We start from the raw sequence: 23,285 nt of genomic DNA, 5'->3' as shown, positions 1-23,285 counted from the left end.
GAAAAACAAGTCTTGCCTGTTTCCTCCAGGAATGCTTGGCACATCTGGCTGATAGCCATGAACTCCCCAGAGTCAAGACTCCCATGGTCAGGCCGGGCACCAGCCTGGTGCACACAACCTCACACGTGCTTCTAGAAGACTCAGTTTGGCAACCAAACTCAGCCCACCCCCATCACCCTCCCCACCCTTGACCCTGATGAGTCTCATATTTTGACCCAGGATGGAGTTCAGGGATGAGCCATTGAGGAAGCCGTAAGGGAGAGGATGGGGAACAGTGGGTCTTAGAGGTGAGGCACTCATTTGTGATTACTTCAACAATTGCCAGGGGCTGCTTCTTACCTGGCCACCTACTGTGTGACTCGGGGCAAGATCCCTCTCCCACCTGGGTTCTCTTTTTCCATCTCTGCATGAGAAGCGGGTCTGAGCTCCGTTATCTCTCAGGACCACTTCAGCTCTGCCATTTCAGAGGAGGAAGAGAAGGTGTTTCTCTCTTCAGGATTACAAGACAAGCCAGAATCAGGCCCCATCCAAAGGGACTTTTGGTGGAGGAGGATGTAGCTAAGCCAGGGACTTTTCCCCATGAAATATTTATTTACTTATTTGGCAGTATCAGGTCTTAGCTGCGTCATGCAGGATCTTTGGTTACAATACTCGGGCTCTCTAGCTGTGATGTGTGGGCTCAGTAGTTGTGGCACTCGGGCCTAGTTGCCCTGCAACATGTGGGATCTTATTTCCCTGAGCAGGAATTTGAGCCCTTGTCCCCTGCATTGCAAAGCAGATTCATAACCACTGGACCACAATGGATGTCTCACCAGGATTAATTTGTGCTTTGTTTCTATTTAGCTGTCAGGCCATGGGCAGGCCCCTTCCATTTATGAAACTTAGATTCCTATGACTAATAATAGCTAATATTATGTTAAAACTTACGGTCTTCCCTGGTGGCTCAGATGGTAAAGAATCTGCCTGAAGTGCAGGAGACCTGGGTTCGATTCCTGGATTGGGAAGATTCCCTGGAGAAGGAAATGGCAACCCACTCTAGTATTCTTCCCTGGGAAATCCCATGGACAGAGGACCCTGGCGGGCTACAGTCCATGGGGTCACAAGAGTCGGACACGACTGAGTGACTTTCACTTCACTTCACTTATGTTAAAACTTACTCTGTGCCAGGCACTCTGTTAGCTCATTGACCTTTGTTATTTCACTTAATTTTCAAACAATCAAATGAGATAGATATTATCCTTATTCCTACTCTACAGAAGAGGGGATCGAGGCTCATAGACGTGAAACAACCTGCCCAGAAAGTCACCCAGCTAGTAAATAGTGAAGCCAGGCCTGATGGCCCAGGAGCCTGATGCCAGGCCTGCGATCCTGGTCCTTTTGCTTTTTCACAGCTCCTACACGTGCAGATGCAGCTCAGTTCAACTAGAGTTCAGCCCTGACGGAAGTGTCTTGTGGGAAGTATTTAGAGTCAGACTGCTAAGCTTGGGTACCTGTTCAGAATGATTTCAGCATCACTGAGGAAGATTTTCCAGTGGTAAAGATCCCACTTGCCAATGCAGGAGACATAAGAGATGCACATTTGATCTCTGGGTTGGGAACATCCCCTGGAGGAGGAAATAGCAACCCATTCCAGTATTCTTGCCTGGAGAATCCCATGGACAGAGGAGACTGGCGGGCTACAGTCCATGGGGTCCCAAAGAGTTGGACACGGCTGGAGCGACTTAGCACGCGTGCACAGGGAACCATTGAAGGTTTGGAAAAGGGAGGGAAGCAGTTAAGGACTGTGCTGTATCTGCTGGGTGCCCTTGAGGAAGCACTTAAACTAGTCTGTTACTCTTCAAACACAAGGTTTTGCAATCTCAGCACTGCTGACTTGCTGTGGGTGTCTGTCCCGTGCACCATAGGCTGTTTGGCAGCATCCCCATCCTCTATCTACTAAATGCCAACAGCACCTCCTGCACAAGCTGAAATAGCCAAAAATATCTTTGTGTGTGCTACATTGCTTTGGTTGTGTCCGGCTTTTTGTGACCCTATGAACTGTAGCCCACCAGGCTCCTCTGTCCATGGGATTCTCCAGGCAAGAATAGGAGTGGGTTGCCATGCCCTTCTCCAGGGGATCTTCCCTACCCAGGGGTTAAACCTGCATCTCTTAAGTTTCTTGCATTGGCAGGTGGGTTCTTTACCATGAGTGCCACCTGGGAAGGAAAAAATACCTTCAGACATTGCCAAATGTCCTCTGAGGGGCAAAACCACCCCAGTTAAGAGCCACAGCAGTAGGAACCATTTCTTTCCTAACTCATACTCTTTCTTTTTCTGCCCAGGGTTTCAGGAGGTTTTCCATCATGATTATTGCCTCGTTGGGATTTGCCATTCTCTTGTTCCACTGTACAACTTGTGAGAACCCCCTCATCTCCTCAGCCTGGCACTTCACACACCCCCTATATAATGCAACCATCTATGAAAACTCTGCTCCCAAGACCTATGTGGAAAGCTCTGAGAAAATGGGCATCTACCTCATAGACCCCCAATGGGCAGTGAGGTACCGGATTATCTCTGGAGATGTGGCCAATGTGTTTAAAACAGAGGAGTATGTGGTGGGCAACTTCTGCTTTCTGAGAATAAGGACAAAGAGCAGCAACACGGCCCTTCTGAACAGGGAGGTGCGAGACAGCTATACCCTCATCATCCAAGCCACAGAGAAGACCCTGGAATTAGAAGCGCTGGCCCGCGTGGTGGTCCGCATCCTGGACCAGAATGACCTGAAGCCCCTCTTTTCCCCACCTTCATACCGGGTCACCATCTCTGAGGACATGCCCCTCAAGAGCCCCATCTGCAAGGTGAGTGCCACCGATGCAGACCTGGGCCAGAACGCCGAGTTCTATTATGCATTTAACACAAGGTCAGAGATGTTTGCCATCCACCCTACCAGCGGGGTGGTCACCTTGGCTGGGAAGCTCAACGTCACCTGGCGAGGGAAGCATGAGCTCCAGGTACTGGCTGTGGACCGCATGCGGAAGATCTCAGAGGGCAATGGATTTGGCAACTTGGCTGCACTCATCATCCATGTAGAACCTGCCCTCAGGAAGCCCCCAGCCATTTCCTTGGTGGTCTTGGCTGCGCTTGACCGCAGCGAGGATGCCACCTACGCTACTGTCATGGTAGATGCAAACAGCTCAGGGGCGGACGTGGACTCGCTGGAGATTGTTGGTGGTGACCCTGGAAAGAACTTCAAAGCCATCAAATCTTATGCCCGGAGCAGTGAGTTCAGCGTGGTTTCTGTCAAAGACATCAACTGGATGGACCACCCTCATGGATTCAACCTCAGCCTGCAGGCCAGGGCTGGAAGCAGACCTTCCGTTTACTCCCAGATCAGGGGCTTTCACCTACCCCCTTCCAAACTGACTTCCCTGAAATTTGAGAAGGCCACGTACAGAGTGCAGCTTAGTGAGTTTTCCCCCACTGGCAGCCGTGTGGTGATGGTGAAAGTAACCCCAGCCTTCCCCAACCTGAAGTATGTTCTAAAGCCATCCTCAGAGAGTGCAGCATTTAAACTGAATTCCCGCACGGGGCTGATCACCACCACAAGGCTCATGGACTTCCATGACCAAGCCCAGTACCAGCTGCGCATCAGAACCTCACCGGGCCTGGCCTCCACCACTGTGGTCATTGACATCATGGACTGTAACAATCATGCCCCAGTGTTCAACAGGTCCTCCTACGATGGCACTTTTGATGAGAACATCCCTCCAGGCACCAGTGTTCTGACTGTTACTGCCACAGACCAGGATCATGGAGAGAATGGATATATCACCTACTCCATCACTCATCCAAATGCTGTCCCCTTTTCTATTGACCCTTACCTGGGGATCATCTCCACCTCCAAACCCATGGACTATGAGCTCATGAATAGAATTTACACTTTCCGGGTACGGGCATCAGATTGGGGATCCCCATTTCGCCAGGAAAAAGAAGTGTCTGTTTCTCTTAGGCTCAAGAATCTGAATGACAACAAGCCTATGTTTGAGGAAGTTAACTGCACTGGGTCTATCCACGAAGACTGGCCAGTAGGAAAATCAGTAATGACTGTGTCAGCTATAGATGTGGATGAGCTTCTGAACCTAAAATATGAGTTTGTATCAGGTAATGAACTTGAGTATTTTGATCTAAATCATTTCTCTGGCGTGATATCCCTCAAACGCTCTTTTAGGAACCGTACTACTGGTCAACCCATCAACTATTCCCTGAAAATTACAGCTTCGGATGGGAAAAATTATGCCTCACCCATGACTTTGAATGTTACTGTAGTGAAGGACCCTTATTTTGAGGTCCCTGTAAAGTGTGAGAAGACAGGGGTACTGACACATTTCACAAAGACCATCTTGCACTCTATTGGGCTTCAGAATCAGGAGTCCAATGATGAGGATTTCACTTCCTTAAGTGCATATCAGATCAATCATCATACCCCTCAGTTTGAGGACCACTTTCCACAGTCCATTGACATCCTTGAGAGTGCTCCTCTCAACACACCTCTAGCCCATCTGGCAGCCACTGACCCTGATGCTGGCTTTAATGGAAAACTGGTCTATGTGATTGCAGATGGCAATGAAGAGGGTTGCTTTGACATTGAGCTAGAAACAGGGCTGCTCACTGTAGCTGCCCCCTTAGACTACGAAGCCACCAGTTTCTACGTCCTCAATGTAACAGTATATGACCTGGGCACTCCCCAGAAGTCCTCCTGGAAGCTGCTGACAGTGAATGTGGAAGACTGGAATGACAACGCACCCAGATTTCCTCCTGGTGGGTACCAGGTAACAATCTCAGAAGACACAGAAGTTGGAACCACTGTTGCAGAGCTGAAAGCAAAAGATGTTGACTCAGAGGATAATGGGAGGGTTCGATACGTGCTGTTAAGCCCCACAGAGAAGTTCTCCCTCCATCCTCTCACCGGAGAAATGGTTGTCACAGGACACTTGGATCGGGAATCAGAACCTCGGTATATACTCAAGGTTGAGGCCAGGGACCAGCCCAGGAAGGGCCACCAGCTTTTCTCTGTCACTGACCTGATAATCACATTGGAAGATGTCAATGACAACTCCCCTCAGTGCATCACAGAACACCACAGGCTTAAGGTCCCAGAGGATCTACCCCCAGCGACTATTCTAACATTTCTGGATGCCTCTGATCCTGACCTGGGCCCTGCGGGAGAAGTACAGTATGTCCTGTTGGATGATGCCCACGGGACCTTCCACGTGAACCCGATGACCGGGGCACTCAGTCTGGAGAAAGAGCTGGACTTTGAGAGGAGGGCTGGATATAACCTGAGCCTATGGGCCAGCGACAGTGGGAAGCCCCTGGCCCGCAGGACCCTCTGCCACGTGGAGGTGACCGTCCTGGATGTGAATGAGAATCTCCACCCTCCCCGCTTTGCCTCCTTTGTCCACCAGGGCCAGGTGCAGGAGAACAGCCCCTCAGGAACTTCAGTGATGGTAGTGGCCGCCCACGATGATGACACCGGCTTGGACGGGGAGCTCCAGTACTTCCTGCGCGGTGGCACCGGCCTTGCTGCCTTTAGCATCAACCAAGACACAGGTACTGGGCATTGGGAGCGATGGGAGGGCCAGGTGCTGGGAGAGGATGGGACTAAGGAAAATCAGGGGCTCTTTTGAGAAAAGTCAGGCTGTAAGCTAAAAGGAGCAATAAATAGGGCCACTCCTTCCTGTCCCTCTTATTTTATTTTTTAAGTTATTTTGGCCACGCCACATGACTTTTTGGATCTCAGTCCCCTGACTAGAGATTAAACTCGTGTGCTTGGCAGTGAAACTACAGAGCCCTAACCACTGGACCACCTGGGAATTTCCTCACTCTTTTTTAATGGCTGCATTTGTTCATATGCTTTTACTCGTATGCATGAGTCTCTACAGGAAAAACTCTTAAAAATGCAGTTCTTGGGTCAAAGGATAATACACATTTTCAATGTTAATATATCTTTCCAAGTTGTCCTCCAAAAAGGTGGCATCAATGCATTTATTCCTTTGAAGCTCCATAGAAAATAAGTGCAATTCAGGAAAGCCCGGGCACCCTCTACTTGTGAGGCCCTGAGATAGGTAACTTAGAGAAGATCCCAGGTGAATACAAGTAGGTTATCCACCTTGAGAAGTTTACAATCTGACGGATGATTTCTCACCAGGGTAAAGGGGAGGGTGATGAAAGAGAATTAGATTGAGAGTCAATTCTAGACTCAGCTCTTCTGCTTACTTGCTGCATGATCTTGGTCAAGTCATGCTCTTTCTATGGGCCTCAGTTTCCCCATCTGTCAAAGGAGGAGGTTCCTTCAGCTCTGAGATGCTATGGCTGTGAACCGGGCCTTGCCTTCTCACCTAGGTCTTCAGAGTTGAGTATGCCCCATGAGAGCTTAGGGCACAAGTTTCTTTTGCTCACTCTGGGACCCTTGACCTCTAGAACAGTGTTGGCCCACAATAAGTAATTTGTAGAATGAGTGAACTAATGAATGAAGCTAAGTCTCTAAAATCATGAAGATGATAGAGGGGGAACAGCAATTTATTCATCAAATCCCTCACCCTTGAATTAGTATCTATAAGGACTTGAAGCTTGAAGGAACCACTGTAAGGACCAAAGCATGGAAATCCCACCTAGAGAATGTGAAATAAATAAATTGGACTTGGGTTGAAGTAGTCAGGAGAAAGTAGGTCAACTACTACAGCCTTCTGAAAACCTGCGTGTGCCCATATGCCCATATGAAAACCCTGCATGTGCCTGTATACCCATAACTGCATGGCTGAGTTATGGATCTGTCTTAGCAGAGAAAGGCTCTCAGAGGTTCTTCAATAAGAATCCGAGCTCCCCTGTGTTTAACTCAGCAGCTCCCACACCATATAGGCCACAGTTCCCTTTTCCCCTGAAACACTTGTTAATATCCTTTCCATGGTATGGTTTCAGGACTGTTAGGTAAAGTGATCTCTAGAGCTACTTTGAGCTCTGAAATACTTTGGGTTTGGTGATCACCTCTCCCCAGGAATGATTCAGACTCTGGCACCCCTGGACCGAGAATTTGCATCCTGTTACTGGCTGACGGTACTGGCAGTAGACAGGGGTTCCATCCCCCTCTCGTCTGTAACTGAAGTCTACATTGAGGTTTTGGATGTCAATGACAACCCACCCCAGATGTCCAGACCTGTGTTCTACCCCACCGTCCGGGAGGATGCGCCCCTGCACACCTCTGTGCTTCAGTTGGATGCCTGGGACCTGGACTCCAGCTCCAAGGGGAAACTGACCTTCAATATTACCAGCGGGAACCATATGGGATTCTTTGTCCTTCATCCTCTCACAGGTAAGGACCTCAGAAACGTGGGTGAATAGGATTCTCTACAGCAGTGCTTCTCACAGTGTGATCCAAAGATCGGCATCATGAGTGTCGCATACGAACCAGCTAGAAGGTCAAGTTCTCAGGCTCCACCTTAGACCTACTGAATCAGAAATCTGTATTTTAATAAGACATCCAGAGGATTTTGATGTGTGCTATGTTTGAGAACTGCACTTCATCAAAGTCCATCTTTATGGAAGAATAAGAATATGTCAGTTTTCTTTCCTTGGGGCCCAGGGAAGCTAAGCACGTTCCCCATGTTGTCAAGTTGGGACTATTTCAACCCTGCAAGTGTTCCCAACACGACCATTCCCCAGAATCACAAGCCACAGGCTGAATCTCTTAACTCTAGTTTCAAACTGATCTCAAGCCTGCCTAGGGAGTGATGGTGATAGAGACCCACTTCAGAGGAGTCAACAATCTCATGAAGATCTCTCCTCAACGCAAGGCCATCTAGGATGGTTCAGAGGAATCTAGAGGCCAAAAACTTGCAGCAGTGAACCAGATATAGTCCACAACAGTGTTCTGTTTGGCTTGCACAAGCTTTAAACAGTAATTTTCAAGTTGTTGCCAACATTTAAAAATGTGCAAAGCTCACAAAATGTTCCAGACTTCTGTAACTAGAAGATCTAGCCATGCCAATTGCACAACCGCCTGAGCCAACAGCAGCTCCCCGTGTAGGGCAGGCATGTCCTCTCTCCTCACAGTCCCCTCACTCTGGCCTGCTTCCTGCATTTATGCTGCCTGCCTGGCTCCCAGAAGAATGAGAGCCAGTTCCCACGGCTGCAGGTACAGCTCCAAGGCCATGTGTCCCTCTGGACCATGAACAACAATGCTATTGCAGAGAACGCTGACATTCTTGCCTTCTAACCCAACTTCCCATTCTCCAGCTCCAACCACTGACTCTTGTCCTTGAAGGACAGAAGTCTGGCAAGATTGGAAAAAGCTGGGTGGGGAGGCGGGGGAGTGGGGGAGAGCTAGCAGCAGCTTCCTTCATGATCCTTAAGGCAAAAGGGAGTCAGGAAAAGCGATGGGCCTGGGGGTCCTGAGGCAGACAGCGGGTGGGGGACACAAGTGCTGTTTTGCCCGGTGACATCTGTTTGGAACCTTTGACCTTGGGGAGTTGATTAGTCTTCCTGGAAGGAGGATGCTTTTCCCAAGCTGGCTCTCTGCCTGGGCCCACTCGGCCCCTCCCTTTTTGGAAGCGGGAAGACATCTCTCACCTAAGGTAATAGGTTCTCTGCTTCTCCCAAAGCCCTCCTGTGTCTACTGTCAACAGTTCCCTGACACCAGGTCCGGCAACATGCCCCAAAGGGCAGAGATGCTTAGTCTTCCTTCAGTTGAGAAGAAATTCTTATCAGCATGAACATTTAAAAATAAAATAATAAATCCAGCAATGACCCCTCCCCCCCACCCCCGCCTACCTTACTTATCCCTTAGATTGTCCTACTTCCATACCTGGATCCCTTGACTGGTTTCCCTATGCCCTTAAGATAAAGCCAAGCCCTGTCATGCCCCATGAGCTTGCCTCTCTCACTCCATCACTCTCTGATTTCAACCATGTGGCCTCCCTCAGTCCACGCACGCCCTCTCCTGGCACAGGGCCTTTGCACAAACTTTTCCTTCTGCCAGGAGTCTCCTCTCCTTTTTCAAGGTAACTCCTGCTTTTCGTTCAGATCTTAGCCCAGCTGTTCTTTTCTTAAAGATGTTTTTTTTTTTTTTCTTAAAGATGTATTTTTTGACACTATAATACGTCTCCCAGCAGCATCTACTTTTAAAAAACACACTATCACATAGAACATTATAGTCATCTATAATGTGGTGATTATGCTATTAATTATCCACATACTTCACTAGACTTCAACAAGCTTTCCAGAAAAGGAACTTTGATTGTTTTTTGAAAACTATAATATCGAGGCCTGGCACAGAGTAGAACCTCAACAAATAATGAGGAAATGAATGAATGAATCTCTGCCAGCATCCACAGTCATTGGTTAAGCCCAAGATTCATTTATCCCGCAAAGGTTTGAAGGTGTCTGTCTTTATAAGGCATTTAAGTTAAGTGCTATGGAGAGGGGAAGAAGAATAAGACACAGTTTCAGCCCTTGAGGAACCCAATCCATGAGGAGTATAAAGATTTGGATACAAAAAGAGCTGTAGAACCGGTGTAAAGAGTACAACATTGTAAAAGATGAGTGTATGTGAGGCTGCGAATTTAGAGGAGAGAGGAAGCTGCTCAGTGTGGTGGACCAGCAATGGCTTCATGGGACAGCAGGCAGCTGTGCTGAGCTGAAGGGCGGGGAAGATTCTGACAGGCAGCAGGCTGGGCAGGCACTTGGGTAAAAATGGTGACGGAAGCAACAGCCAGGAGGAGAAGACCCAGGACTTGCTGAAGACAGAGCAAGTAGGTCCATTTTCTCTTTCTTTTTTAAAAAAACTTTTTCTTCTTTTTCAATGGTGAAATAATCATAGACTTACAGGAGAGCTGCAAAGAGAGTTCTCATACACCAGTCACTCAGCTTCCCCTAATGTTAACACAGTGTATGTATCAACACTAAGAATTAATACCGGTGCAAGGGAATTCAGGAGATTACAGATTTCATTCAGATTTCCCCAGTTTTCTCTGCTAACAGCCTTACTCCCATCTAGGACTTCATACCAGCCTCAGAGAGGGGGATGTGGAGGAGCACAGGGCAATGGTCCAGGGGGTCCAGCAGCAATTCCAGGGACACCGGCCCTGAGAAGGTGGGGGAGAAGGCAGCAGGGGAGGCGGTGGCGAGAGAAAGGAAAGAGAGAAAAGGAAAACTAGAGATAGAAGAACAGTGACTGAGTTTCCCAGACACACAGAGAGGGGAGGGAGAGAGGAATCCCTGGGAAGGCAAGAGAGGTGGGGGATGGACAGGGATCAACAGAAAGAGGGGAGAGGGGCTGAAGAGGGAGCAGGAGCAGGAGGGGGGCAGGACTGAGCTGGAAGGAAGGCTCTCCGCCAAGCCCTCTCATCCCGCACTCTTCCTGGGGGTCCCCCGGATGCCGGGCCTTCCCCGGCAGGTTCCTCAGCTTGGGGACAAGCTGGGTGGGGCGAACTGAAACAATATTCACTCTGTCCCAGGGGAACGTCTTCCTTCCTGGTTGTGGGGCTTTCCAACAACCTCCTAGGACCTCTCCCATGGCTGCCTTCAGTGAGGGAAGAAAGAGCCAGAATGACACAAAGGCAAAGACACGCCCCCAACAGAGGTCACTCCTCACATCCGTACTGGAGACCCCACCCCAACACCAGATCCCCCTTTCCCCTCAGGAAGCCCCCACCCCCACACTTCATTCCATTACTCTATCATTTAATTGCCTAAACAAGATCAAGAAACTTACAGAAAGCTTTTAGAACACCCACTATGCCCTACCAATAGCTCTGCCTTCATTGAAAAGGGTCCCACCTACCCAGCTAGGACCTCTCAAGTCTATGGGCTTGGGTGCCCCTCTGGTCTCCCAACAATCTTGAGCTTGACTTGTCTGATGCAGGCAGAGAACTGGCTCCTTTTCACCTTTATGGCCTCAATTTATAGCCACAGTGCCTAGAAAATGAAAACCAGAATTACAGATCACTAAGTTCACCTTCGGGAATTTACAGACATGCTGGGAGGAGCCCAGAGCAGCCCTCCTCTGGCTCATATGTGCCAGCTGGGCATGGGAAGAGCCCATTCTAGGTGCCAGGTGAGCAAGAGGATTAGAACAAAGGCATAAAATGTCACCCTTTTGTGATTTCCCCGGGAATTAGAGGCAGTGACTGTGACCCCCGTTATAACTCCTGATGAGCTGCCTTTTCACTCAACAGTAACAGTATCCTGGGCTCAGCACCCTCCTGATGGCAGAAGCAGGAAATAGGTGGGGACCCCAGCTGACACTATCACCTCTGCTGTCCTCTCCCTACCTCTCCTCCCCTTCTCTCTCTCCAGATTTCCATTTCCTTTTTATGTTGTGCTCTCCCAAGACCAAAAGAATTCTGAGCTAGGCTTTGAATGTAGGCGTTGAATTTATCCCAGTAAAATGGCCCTGGGAGCCATTTGCTCCAGTCTCCCCCCAACCATCTCTCCTCCAGGTCTCCTAGCCACTGCCCGGCAGCTGGACCGAGAAAACAAGGATGAACACATCCTGGAGGTGAGTGATGCTGCTGAACCCCTTCACTACGTTTGAAAACCTCCTGCAGGAGGCCAGGCTGGAGCCAAGCCAGGCCTTGGGGCCACATGCACGTCTCCAGGTGTAGCTGAGGAGGGTTCTGACTCAGGGAGAAGTGGCTACTTAAGCTGAGCAGGAAGCACTGATCAATTAGTAATGCCTGCAGGGAGTGTGGGAAAACGGAGCAGCACACATGGGTTATGTACTTGTGCAGTATGCTTTCTGGCCCATCCCCATGCTCTACAGTCACCCAAGGACAAACACTAGGTCAGTAGCAGAGCCAGGATGAAAACCCAGACCTTTGTCCTCTAGGCCCATGCTTTTTCTGTGCATATGTGCAGTCACTCAATTGGGTCTGACTCTTTGTGACCCCATGGACTCTAGCCCACCAGGCTCCTCTGTCCCTAGGATCTTCCAGTCAAGAATACTAGAGTGGATTGCCACTCTCTTCTTCAGGGGATCCTCTCCACCAAGAATCAAACATGCGTCTCCTGCACTGCAGTCGTATTCTCTACCACTCAGCCACCTGGGCAGTCGCGCTCTTTCTAGGATGTCTCTAAAATAAGCATCCCTGGTGACCATTCCAATGAGAGGTGTCAGTCTTGGCCCAGAGGGCCTTAAATCAGAAGTACTCTAGTCAACCCTGTCCTGTGTTATCCACAACTGATGAACAGGCATCTCTGCTAGTCTTAAAGGCATCAGCTAGGAGGGACACATATTCCTCAGCAGAACTGAAATCAGTGTTGCCTTCTATGATCCCAGGCTCTGGACATTCCCTTTGTGTAAAACCGGCATCACTAGTAAGGAGCAGCTCAATGGCCTTCTAGGCGCTGAGGCATTCTCCATAGTTCAGTAGAGGCATTTATCTTTAAATAGCAAAATCTTTTTAAAATTCAGAAGCATTTTGAGTGGAAATGTCCTATCTATACTGATGCATGTGATAATTTGCTCGCATGTGGAACAGTGCCTGGTCCTGAAATTGTTTTCGTGCCTTTCTTCTATCTCCGGATCTTATCTCATACACTGGGCCACATGCCTGACTCCAAAGGTACAGCCCACGCCTCCATAAACGCCTCCTCGTTTGTTTTCTTTCTGATCTCCCGTAGTTTAAGGAAAGTGAGAACAAAGCTTATGAGAATTACGAGCAAATAGAATGTCAAAAGTCTCTGCCCATGGGCCTCCCGAGTAAAGCGCCCCAGCTTTTGTTACAGCCCCTGTGGCTTTGTCTTCTTCCAATTCTTTCCAGTTTCTTTCTCTGTTCTTGCTGGCTTTTCTGTGGGCAAGGTTGCCAGACAGCTGGATTCCAAGAAGTTGAGGTTACGATAATAAAAATCACGAGTATATACCAAAGAACAGGCGGATTGGTACTTCCAGGCTTTTGAAAGCAGGGGCAGAGGAAGAGCTGTGGTGGTTGGCAATACATAGTCATGACCTTGCGCCTGTCAACTCACGCTGGATCCTCTCTCCAGGTGACTGTGCTGGACAACGGGGAGCCCTCCCTCCGGTCCACCTCCAGGGTGGTGGTACGCATTGCGGACGTCAATGACAACCCCCCTGTCTTCTCCCACAAGCTCTTCAATGTCCGCCTTCCAGAGAGGCTGAACCCAGGGACCTCTGGGCCTGTGTACAGGCTGGTGGCTTCAGACCTGGATGAGGGTCTCAATGGCAGGGTCACCTACAGTATCGAGGAGAGTGATGAGGCAGGCTTCAGTATCGACCCAGTCACAGGCGTGGTGTCAGCAAGCAGCACCTTCACAGCTGGAGAGTATAACATTCTCACGGTGAGGGTCGGGGGGCGGGGGGGTGGGGATTGGGTGCACACCTGCTCAGGGATGGATTTTCTCTGAGGATACAAGACCGGAGAGACAGCCTTCAGGCGTGATGGAGGAAGTCCTCACTTCCGTGGCTTTCTCCCAAAAAGAAGCCAAAAGATCAAAATTCTGGGCCTTTCTCTTTGAGGGCAATAAGGTCCTTGCCTGGGAAATGCACTCTCTTCTTAAAGATTTTTGTTGAGAGGGGCAGAGGCATTGAAATCAAGAAAACCTGGGTTCCAATCTTAGCACTGACATTTTACAGCTGTGTGGCCTTGGACACGTCATTATGCCTGGGAGCCTTTGTTCCATCATCTGTAAAATGGGGATGAGAACATTTTCCTTGTAGGAAGCTAATATAGTAAGTGGCTTGGGCCTGGGCTCTCATGCTGGTAGCCTAAATCCCAGCCTCACTGCTGGCCAGGCAGACAACCCCTGGCAGAAGAATTCACAATGCAGAGCCCCGGGTTCCTCCAGCAAAGAGCAGCTGATGATGGTTCCTCTCTGTGGGCAGTCATGAGGATTGAATTAGATATTGCACATATTGCTCTTAGAGCAGGGCCTAATGATAGGGAGAGCTCAATAAATTCTAGTTTATTATGTTGATTTTGTTGGGAAGGGTAAAGAGCCCATGCATGGAAAGTCTTAGGAATGAGCACACAAAGCCTTCAGTTAATAGTGGCTTTGATTCATCTTTCACTACCCATAAGGTTCTGGAGCATAGTTCTATGTTCTGTTCACTACTGTGCTTGCTGAAGCTCACTTGGTGCCTATTTACAGTAAGCTCCTAACTGTGCTGAATGGATGAACTAGTGGGTGAAAGACCCGCTCAGTCCATCACAGGGCACTCTGTCTCTTGGCCTGGCCACCTGGGTCTTCTTGTTTCTTGGCTCCAACCCTATAGACAAAGCCTCAACTTGAATTCTGGCCTCTTTTCAGGTCAAGGCAACAGATGGTGGGCAGCCACCACTCTTGGCCAGCGTCCGGCTACATATCGAGTGGATCCCCAAGCCCCGGCCCTCCTCCATCCCACTGGCCTTTGACGAATCCCACTACAGCTTTACGGTCATGGAGACAGACCCCGTTAATCATATGGTGGGGGTCATCAGTGTTGAGGGCCGACCTGGTCTCTTCTGGTTCAGCATCTCAGGTAAGGGCCCCAGGAGGGCCAGTCCCTCCCATCCTGAGCCCTAGTCGTCAGGGCACAATCCTTCTGAGCCCTCTCAAGGTCATCTTCCCTGGCATCCTCTGTCTTGGCTGTGAGTGGTGATTGCCTTTTCCCTGTTTCTCTGGGGAAGTGGGTTGTCAGGACACTGCTTCTTCTAAGCTTTCCTTCATATTATCTATGATCTCAGGAACTCATGGGTAACCCCAGCCAGAACTGGATGGGTCCTCAGTTATCCCAAGTTCCTGGGAGACCTAAGACCCAGGTCCAGAGAGTGGCCAGAGAGACCCAGAGGAGAAAACACAAGTTTTGTGCTTCCTCTTCTGCCTCACTATGAACATCATTGCAGAGCTGACTTCACTGATCACGAACTCGAGGCCAGCTGTACCCTGGGGCTATGCTTAACATTCTGGTCCCAGGTTTCATCCTCAAGATCAGGGAAAGGGTGCATTCTCGTGGTAGGAGACACTTGGGTCCAAGCTCTCACAGCCTCCTCTGAAATTTCTTTCTGTTTCTAAATCAACATTTTGTCAGAACATATCCGGGTTGGGAGTGGTTCACAGATCCCTTTGGGAATCTGATGAATGTTTAGGCTCTCTTTTTAGAAGGATACTTGTGACCTGTGTGCATGTGCGTGCACACACACACACACACAAATTTGTGTACAAATTTGGCAGCTGAGGGGGAGTTATAGATTCTCTGAAACCCAGCCAGGGACTCCAGGTCAAGAATCTCTAATCTAAGAGCTTCAGTATCACCTGAAATCCCATCAAAGAGACTCCCACCTGCTTCAGAGGTTGGATACCAAACCTATCTTGAGCTTTTTAATCTCCTAGATTTACTTCCGTTGCTAATTCACTGTTCTTTATAAGCACTTGACATTTTTTCTTTTGCACAGAATTAACACATGCACTCTACAGAACATTTGGAAAATACAAATAAGTACAGAGAAGAGAATAAAAATCACCTAGTCAGTGGGAGGATAAACTCCCACTAAATAGAAGTTAATCCACTGTTTTCATTTTGATGTTTCCCTCTAGTCATTCTTCTTTACACAACCACACATTTAGGGTTACAAGAAAATATTGTTTTATAACCTTTTAAAATATATCCTGAACATATTTCTGTGTCACTAAACAGATTTCTACTAGCAGACACTTAAACAGCTGCATGCTACTTCTGTATTTTGGATTCTCATAGTTTATTAATAAACAATTCCCTCTTGTCAAACACAGTTATTTCCATTTTTTCCCATGTCTAGGCTTCTCTAGACCATGCAGACTACCTGTAACCATGACACAGAGCTCCATGACTCCTGCATGTTTTAATTCTAGTAACAGAATACATTGTAGGGTAAATTTTGGTCTTCCTCTGGGACTCCCTAGTCCTTATAAGTTTACCTTTTCCTGAATCATCACTTGGATCTTGATAATAATTTGACAATAACCCAACAGGATCAACTACCAGCTCCTCTAGATCTGCCAAATCCCACAGTATTAATACTTGTGCTATTACTGCCTACATCACTGAGGTCGTGCATGCTTTCCCCACCCCCTCCCAGGTGGGGACAAGGACATGGACTTTGACATTGAGAAGACGACGGGCAGCATCGTCATTGCCAGGCCTCTCGATACAAGGAGGAGGTCGAGCTATAACTTGACTGTGGAGGTGACCGACGGGTTCCAAACCATTGCCACCCAGGTGAGAAGCCTCACTGGGAGCCTTGAGTTGAGAAGAGATAGGAGGTTTCCTTGGTTGGAAGTAGCTGTGCTCACCACCATGTCACCAACGCACACTGGGACCTCCTTGGTAGGGATGAGGACGCAGAAGGCTCTCTGTGCATGTGTGCTTCTCAAAGAATACTGAATCTGGAATCAAGGTTCTGCATTCCAGTCTTATCTGATCACTCTCTCTACGTCTGTGATCTTGGGAGAATTCTTGTTCCCATTGTGGATCTCTGTATAATAAGGAGTTTTATCTAAATGAGCAGTTTTCAATTAAAGATAGAGCACCTAAGGGCTTTCATAGGTGTAAGGAATGATGGGAAGTGGGGCTCTGGATTTCTATTCTGGTTTCAGCCCATTTTATTTGCTTCATATACTGGAATTTCACCCCAAAAATTTCATCTGAAGAAAAGGTCCTTAAAGAAGAATTTTGATTTTGAAAACCACCATCTTAAAGCCTTGTGATTCTGAAATATGGTCATTCATTCAACAAAATTTTATCAAGTGACAGCTGTATGCCAGGCCTAGTTGTTACAGTGGAGAAGCAGTCAGACAAGGTCCCTGGCCCCCTGGAGCTTACAGTCCATCTTCTCTTTCACCCTCCTCCCTAGGTCTACATTGTCATGATTGCCAATGTTAACCACCATCGGCCCCAGTTTTTGGAGGCTCATTATGAGGTCAGAGTTCCTCAGGACACAATGCCTGGCGTGGAGCTCCTCCGAGTCCAGGCCACAGACCAAGACAAGGGCAAGGGCCTCATCTACACCATACATGGCAGCCAAGACCCAGGAAGTGCCAGTCTCTTCCAGCTGGACCCCAGTAGTGGTGTCCTGGTAACTGTGGGGAAATTGGACCTGGGCTCGGGGCCTTCCCAGCATACACTGACAGTCATGGTGAGTTAACCAAAGACTTGGGTAAGGATGTGCTTGTATTCGGATGTGTGGGGGTGTACATGCTTGGAGGCATGGTGAGGGTTCCCTCTCCCCTTACTGAGCCAGGTGTACTGATGTTTAGAGTGATAATCCATGAGATGAGTTGTGACATTTCACTGCCTGCCAGAGGCATCTTCCATAACGGATGCCTGAGAGTGAGGAAAGAGATGGGATGGCTGCCAAAGAAGTTCCTGCAACTTTGGCTATTCCTGGGCTCACTCCAAATATCCCCAACAATTCCCTCCTTCCTCCATGACTGCATGATCGCATGAACTCATATAGCATCAGAGCTGGGAGGGGCCCAGAGACCATCCTACTCAGAGCAAAAAGATATGTAAGGGCCTAAATGAAGGAGGGCTTACTCCAAGGGTCATGTGCCTGCACTTTCATAACCCTGACAGTGAGAGCCTCCTGAATTTATGCCCTCCATCCCTCATTTGTCTCACTCGAGTCCCAGTCCTGGTCCTACCTATTTCTCTTATCTTATACCTGAGGCTCACAGAGGAAGAGACTTGCTCACCATCATACAATTTTTTAGATGGAACCAGAATCACAGTCCAGCCTTTCCAACTCAAGGCTCAAGGTTCTTACATGTTACTTTATCATCCTCTGGGCACTTAAATATATATTAAAGGCTCTGAGAAGTCCTGCAGCAAAGAAAACATCAACTTGGCTTAGTTCAGTGCTCCCTAAATTCACTTAACTATAGGATTTTTTTTTTTTCCTGAATAATACACTAACATCTTGAAGAACTAATATTCTCTAAGAACAAATTTGGAAAATACTGCTCTTCTGCTTATTTCTGCCTTCTCCTAAAGTGGAATTATCCATGAAAATAGCTCAGTCTAATAATCATGAATTGATAAACTTATTTAAAAAGAGAAAAGAATGTAACAGAGCAAAGCTTAAAGGAATACAGAGAGTTATGACTGGGTGTATTTTTCACTGGCATTCTATTTCATTGACCTTTATCTAATCCTGCCTCCTCCATTCCACTTGCTGCTCATCCCATCGCCCCCTTGGGCCCATAGGTTCGCGACCAGGGGATGCCCATCAAGAGGAACTTTGTGTGGGTGTCCATTCACGTGGAGGATGGAAACCTCCACCCTCCCCGCTTCACCCAGCTCCACTATGAGACACGTGTTTCTGACACCACAGTCCCCGGAGCAGAGCTGCTCCAGGTCCGAGCCATGGATGGCGACCGGGGAGCCAATGCTGAGGTCCACTACTCCTTCCTCAAAGGTGAGAGGTCTGACCGTACGTGCAGGATACGTGGAGAGGGGCTTTGGCAATAAGGAAAAGCACCAGGAGCATGGATTTGCAAGTTATTCAAGTGTCAATTACTTGCTAAACTTTGGCAAATTATCATTCTAGAGCATTCCCTGGAACTATAATGACCTAAATTAATGTGCTTTCAAAGATGGTGAGAATGGTAACAAAGGATTACTCAAGTTATGGGAGAATTTTCATTGAGAATATATATATATCCACCAATGACCATACATGTAAAGGATGCTTATGAAGTCCTCGCAAAATATATATATATATATATCGGAGAAGGCAATGGCACCCCACTCCAGTACTCTTGCCTGGCAAATCCCATGGACAGAGAAGCCTGGTAGGCTGCAGTCCATGGGGTCACTAGGAGTCGGACACGACTGAGCGACTTTACTTTCACTTTTCACTTTCATGCATTGGAGAAGGAAATGGCAACCCACTCCAGTATTCTTGCCTGGAGGATTCCAGAGATGGCAGAGCCTGGTGGGCTGCCATCTATGGGGTTGCACAGAGTCGGACATGACTGAAGCGACTTAGCATAGCATATATGTATATATATATATATATATATATTTTTTTTTTTGGCCACGCCATGTAGCATGCAGGATCTTAGTTCCCCAGCCAAGGATTGAACCAATGCCCACTAAATTGAGAGCACAGAGTCTTAACCACTGGACTGTCAGGGAAGTCGCCCATGCAACATTTTAAAAGATAGTATCTTTGTGCATGTACAATAAAAGGGACCTATAAATACTTGATAAGATATATGGCATAGTTTCAGGAGTATTTTCTTCTAAGGCCACATCATGATTTCATACCTCTTATTTTTTTAATCTGAAAAATGGGAATATTATCTGTGCCAGAAACTCTTTGTGAAGACTAAAAAAGAAAATGTATGTTAACACTTTGTAAATTGTAAAATATTATACAAGTGCCAAGGGTTATTACTAAGTGTTAATTATAAGTAGTTAATATGACAAAAATGATAATATCCAGGACCCAACTAATTATTAATCATAATTTGTAATGTTTGATAATTCATAATCGATACTTGATAATTATTGTTATCTATAATATAAATTAGTATCTAGAGAAGGCAATGGCATCCCACTCCAGTACTCTTGCCTGGAAAATCCCATGGACAGAGAAGCCTGGTAGGCTGCAGTCCATGGGGTCACTAAGAGTTGGGCATGACTGAGTGACTTCCCTTTCACTTTTCACTTTCATGCATTGGAGAAGGAAATGGCAACCCACTCCAGTGTTCTTGCCTGGAGAATCCCAGGGACGGAGGAGCCTAGTGGGCTGCCCTCTATGGGGTCGCAAAGAGTCGGACACGACTGAAGCGACTTAGAAGCAGCAGCAGCAGCAGCAGCAGTATCTATAGAGCAAGATGCTATAGATGATCAAAGGTGAGCATGACTTGCTCTTTGCCTTCATGGAGCATAATGATGTTCATTTACTGCTTGTCGGTGTCTTATATACTTTCAAGAACTCAGAATGTTTCACATTTTCCTTTTTTGTAGAGACAGTCGTTATACCTTGTCATATGGCAGAAGTCTATTCATCCCTGAAGAATAATAATGCAAATAATAACCCATTAATGGCTTCTTTTTGTGACTTATGAAGTATAATCATCTCTTTTTTCTCAGTGACAGTTCCACTAATGTTGTACTAATTTTTTTTTAATAAATCTAAAACATTTTTTAAATCTATGCCTCACAACATATGGGATCTTAGTTCCCTGCTGCTGCTGCTGCTAAGTCACTTCAGTCATGTCCGATTCTATACAACCCCATAGACAGCAGCCCACCAGGCTCCCCCGTCCCTGGGATTCTCCAGGCAAGAACACTGGAGTCAGTTGCCATTTCCTTCTCCAATGCATGGAAGTGAAAAGTGAAAGTGAAGTCGCTCAGTCGTGTCCGACTCTTAACGAACCCATGGACAGCAGCCCACCAGGCTCCTCCATCCATGGGATTTTCCAGGCAAGAGTACTGGAGTGATGTGCCATTGCCTTCTCCGCTTAGTTCCCTGACCAGGGATCAAATCCAGGTGCCCTGTAGTGGAAGCTTGGAGTCTTAACCACTGGAGCACCAAGGAATTCCCACTGCTACTAATTTTATTTTACACATTGAGTTAGTTTTAAAATAATCTTATGATTGAAGAAGTAACACATGGTTATTCTTTGAAACCTGAAAAAAACAAGAATCTCCGAAGAAGAAAATAACACTCAGAGGACTTCCCTAGAGGTCCAGTGGTTAAGACTCTGCACTGACTTCCATTGCAAGGGGCACAGGTTCAAATTTAAGATCCTGCATGCAGCAGTATGGTCAAAAAAATAATAAAAATAACACTCGGCCATGCCTTTCATAACCCAGAGAAAATAATTTCATGTATTTCTCTCTTATCTTTTTCTATGCATATTTCTGCAGTTCTAAGATCAAAATGAATATACAGTTTTCTTCCCTATTTTTTTTTCTCTCAGCAGTAAAATAAATTATAATTATGCTTACTTGGCTACTTTTAAGGGAACTACTTTTAAATTTCTGGTTGCTCATTAAAACCACATTCTTTGATCAACCTCAGGATTTGTATAACAAAGGCAAGTTGGGAAATCACCTCAATAGCCAGCTGCAGAGTGACTTCGCTTAGTGGGACAATCAGATGGAAGGTTTTGTGGTGAAGCCTGGCTATTTACTTTGCCATTGAAATAATAAATGAAATAAGCATAATAAGAAGTAGTACTCCCCTGAGTGAAGGACTTGTACTCCTGGGTGGTGAGCAGAATTATTCAGGTTTAGTCATGGTATTAAATAGGTAATGGTCTCATCACAGAAAAAAAAAAAAACATATTTGAAAAACTATATCAGGTGATGGATGTTAAACAAACATTGTAGTAGTCATTTTGCAATATATACTTAAACATAGATCAAAGTATGTTACACATGTTTAATGCCATGTTATATGTCAATTATATCTTAATAAAACTGAAAAGAAGTACCAGTTATGCAAGCTGAATAAGTTCTGGTGATCTCTGTACAGAATTGTGCTTATAGTTAACAACACTGTACTAAACCTCTAAAAATTCAAGAACGTAGACCTCATGTTATCTGTTATTACCATAGTATAAAAAAAAGGTAAAGGAAAAAAAAAAAAAGAATAGTTACAGCCCAAGTAAGGTCCGACCTTAAAACTGTGACAACTTTGAGAAGTTTTTTTAGGAAAACATGATTAGTTTTCAACATTACCTTTTGTGAACTATGTAATGTTGCATAATCACAACTTCCCTCAACTTAAATTTGAAATGGTATTATGTATTTATCCAAATAAATATCAAATTTTAAAAGGACAATAAAAATAATAATCAGACATGGAGAAAGGAGTCCATTTTTGATTTTCATTTAGGCTTCCTGATTAGTCAAGGAAGATTCCTTTGGGTACTATGAGCTCTTTAATTTTCTAATATTTGCTGCAGAAAGACTGTTGGATACTATACTGTTGTACAGGTAGTGGCTGAATATTAAAAAAAAAAAAAAAACCTGTAAAGGTGGTGTAAGAATGCCTCAGTTCAGTTCAGTTCAGTCGCTCAGTCGTGTCCGACTCTTTGCGACCCCATGAACTGCAGCACGCCAGGCCTCGCTGTCCATCACCAACTCCCGGAGTTCACTCAGACTCACGTCCATCGGGTTAGTGATGTCATCCAGCCATCTCATCCTCTGTCGTCCCCTTCTCCTCCTGCCCCCAATCCCTCCCAGCATCAGAGTCTTTTCCAATGAGTCAACTCTTCCATTCAGGTGGCCAAAGTATTGGAGTTTCAGCTTTAGCATCAGTCCTTCCAATGAACACCCAGGGTTGATCTCCTTCAGAATGGACTGGTTGGATCTCCTTGCAGTCCAAGGGACTCTCAAGAGTCTTCTCCAACACCACAGTTCAAAAGCATCAATTCTTTGGCACTCAGCCTTCTTCACAGTCCAACTCTCACATCCATATATGACCACTGGAAAAACCATAGCCTTGACTAGACAGACCTTTGTTGGCAAAGTAACGTCTCTGCTTTTGAATATGCTATCTAGGTTGGTCATAACTTTCCTTCCAAGGAGTAAGTGTCTTTTAATTTCATGGCTGCAGTCACCATCTGCAGTGATTTTGGAGCCCAGAAAAATAAAGTCTGACACTGTTTCCACTGTTTCCCCATCTATTTCCCATGAAGTGATGGGACCGGATGCCATGATCTTCGTTTTCTGAATGTTGAGCTTTAAGCCAACTTTTTCACTCTCCACTTTCACTTTCATCAAGAGGCTTTTGAGTTCCTCTTCACTTTCTGCCATAAGGGTGGTGTCATCTGCATATCTGAGGTTATTGATATTTCTCCCGGCAATCTTGATTCCAGCTTGTGTTTCTTCCAGTCCAGTGTTTCTCATGATGTACTCTGCATATAAGTTAAATAAACAGGGTGACAATATACAGCCTTGACGTACTCCTTTTCCTATTTGGAACCAGTCTGTTGTTCCATGTCCAGTTCTAACTATTGCTTCCTGACCTGCATACAGATTTCTCAAAAGGCACGTCAGGTGGTCTGGTATTCCCATCTTTTTCAGAATTTTCCACAGTTTATTGTGATCCACACAGTCAAAGGCTTTGGCATAGTCAATAAAGCAGAAATAGATGTTTTTCTGGAACTCTCTTGCTTTTTCCATGATCCAGCGGATGTTGGCAATTTGATCTCTGGTTCCTCTGCCTTTTCTAAAACCAGCTGGAACATCAGGAAGTTCACGGTTCACGTATTGCTGAAGCCTGGCTTGGAGAATTTTGAGCATTACTTTACTA

At 46.6% G+C, this 23,285-nt stretch overlaps 1 protein-coding gene across 1 annotated transcript in view; it reads left to right on the top strand.

Moving 5' to 3' along the window:
• Window positions 1-2,342: 2,342 nt before the first annotated feature.
• Window positions 2,343-23,285, top strand: part of FAT2 (FAT atypical cadherin 2) — a 75,802-nt gene continuing 54,859 nt past the window's right edge. The window contains exons 1-8 of the mRNA XM_070374758.1: window positions 2,343-5,589; window positions 7,034-7,348; window positions 11,475-11,533; window positions 13,021-13,332; window positions 14,302-14,512; window positions 16,089-16,228; window positions 16,863-17,144; window positions 18,215-18,425. Coding sequence (XP_070230859.1) covers window positions 2,343-5,589; window positions 7,034-7,348; window positions 11,475-11,533; window positions 13,021-13,332; window positions 14,302-14,512; window positions 16,089-16,228; window positions 16,863-17,144; window positions 18,215-18,425 — 4,777 coding nt within the window. The remainder of the gene's footprint in view (window positions 5,590-7,033; window positions 7,349-11,474; window positions 11,534-13,020; window positions 13,333-14,301; window positions 14,513-16,088; window positions 16,229-16,862; window positions 17,145-18,214; window positions 18,426-23,285) is intronic.

Source organism: Bos mutus, chromosome 7 (genome assembly GCF_027580195.1).
Source record: "Bos mutus isolate GX-2022 chromosome 7, NWIPB_WYAK_1.1, whole genome shotgun sequence".
NCBI lineage: Eukaryota > Metazoa > Chordata > Mammalia > Artiodactyla > Bovidae > Bos > Bos mutus.
This window is presented reverse-complemented; position numbering and strand designations above follow the sequence as displayed.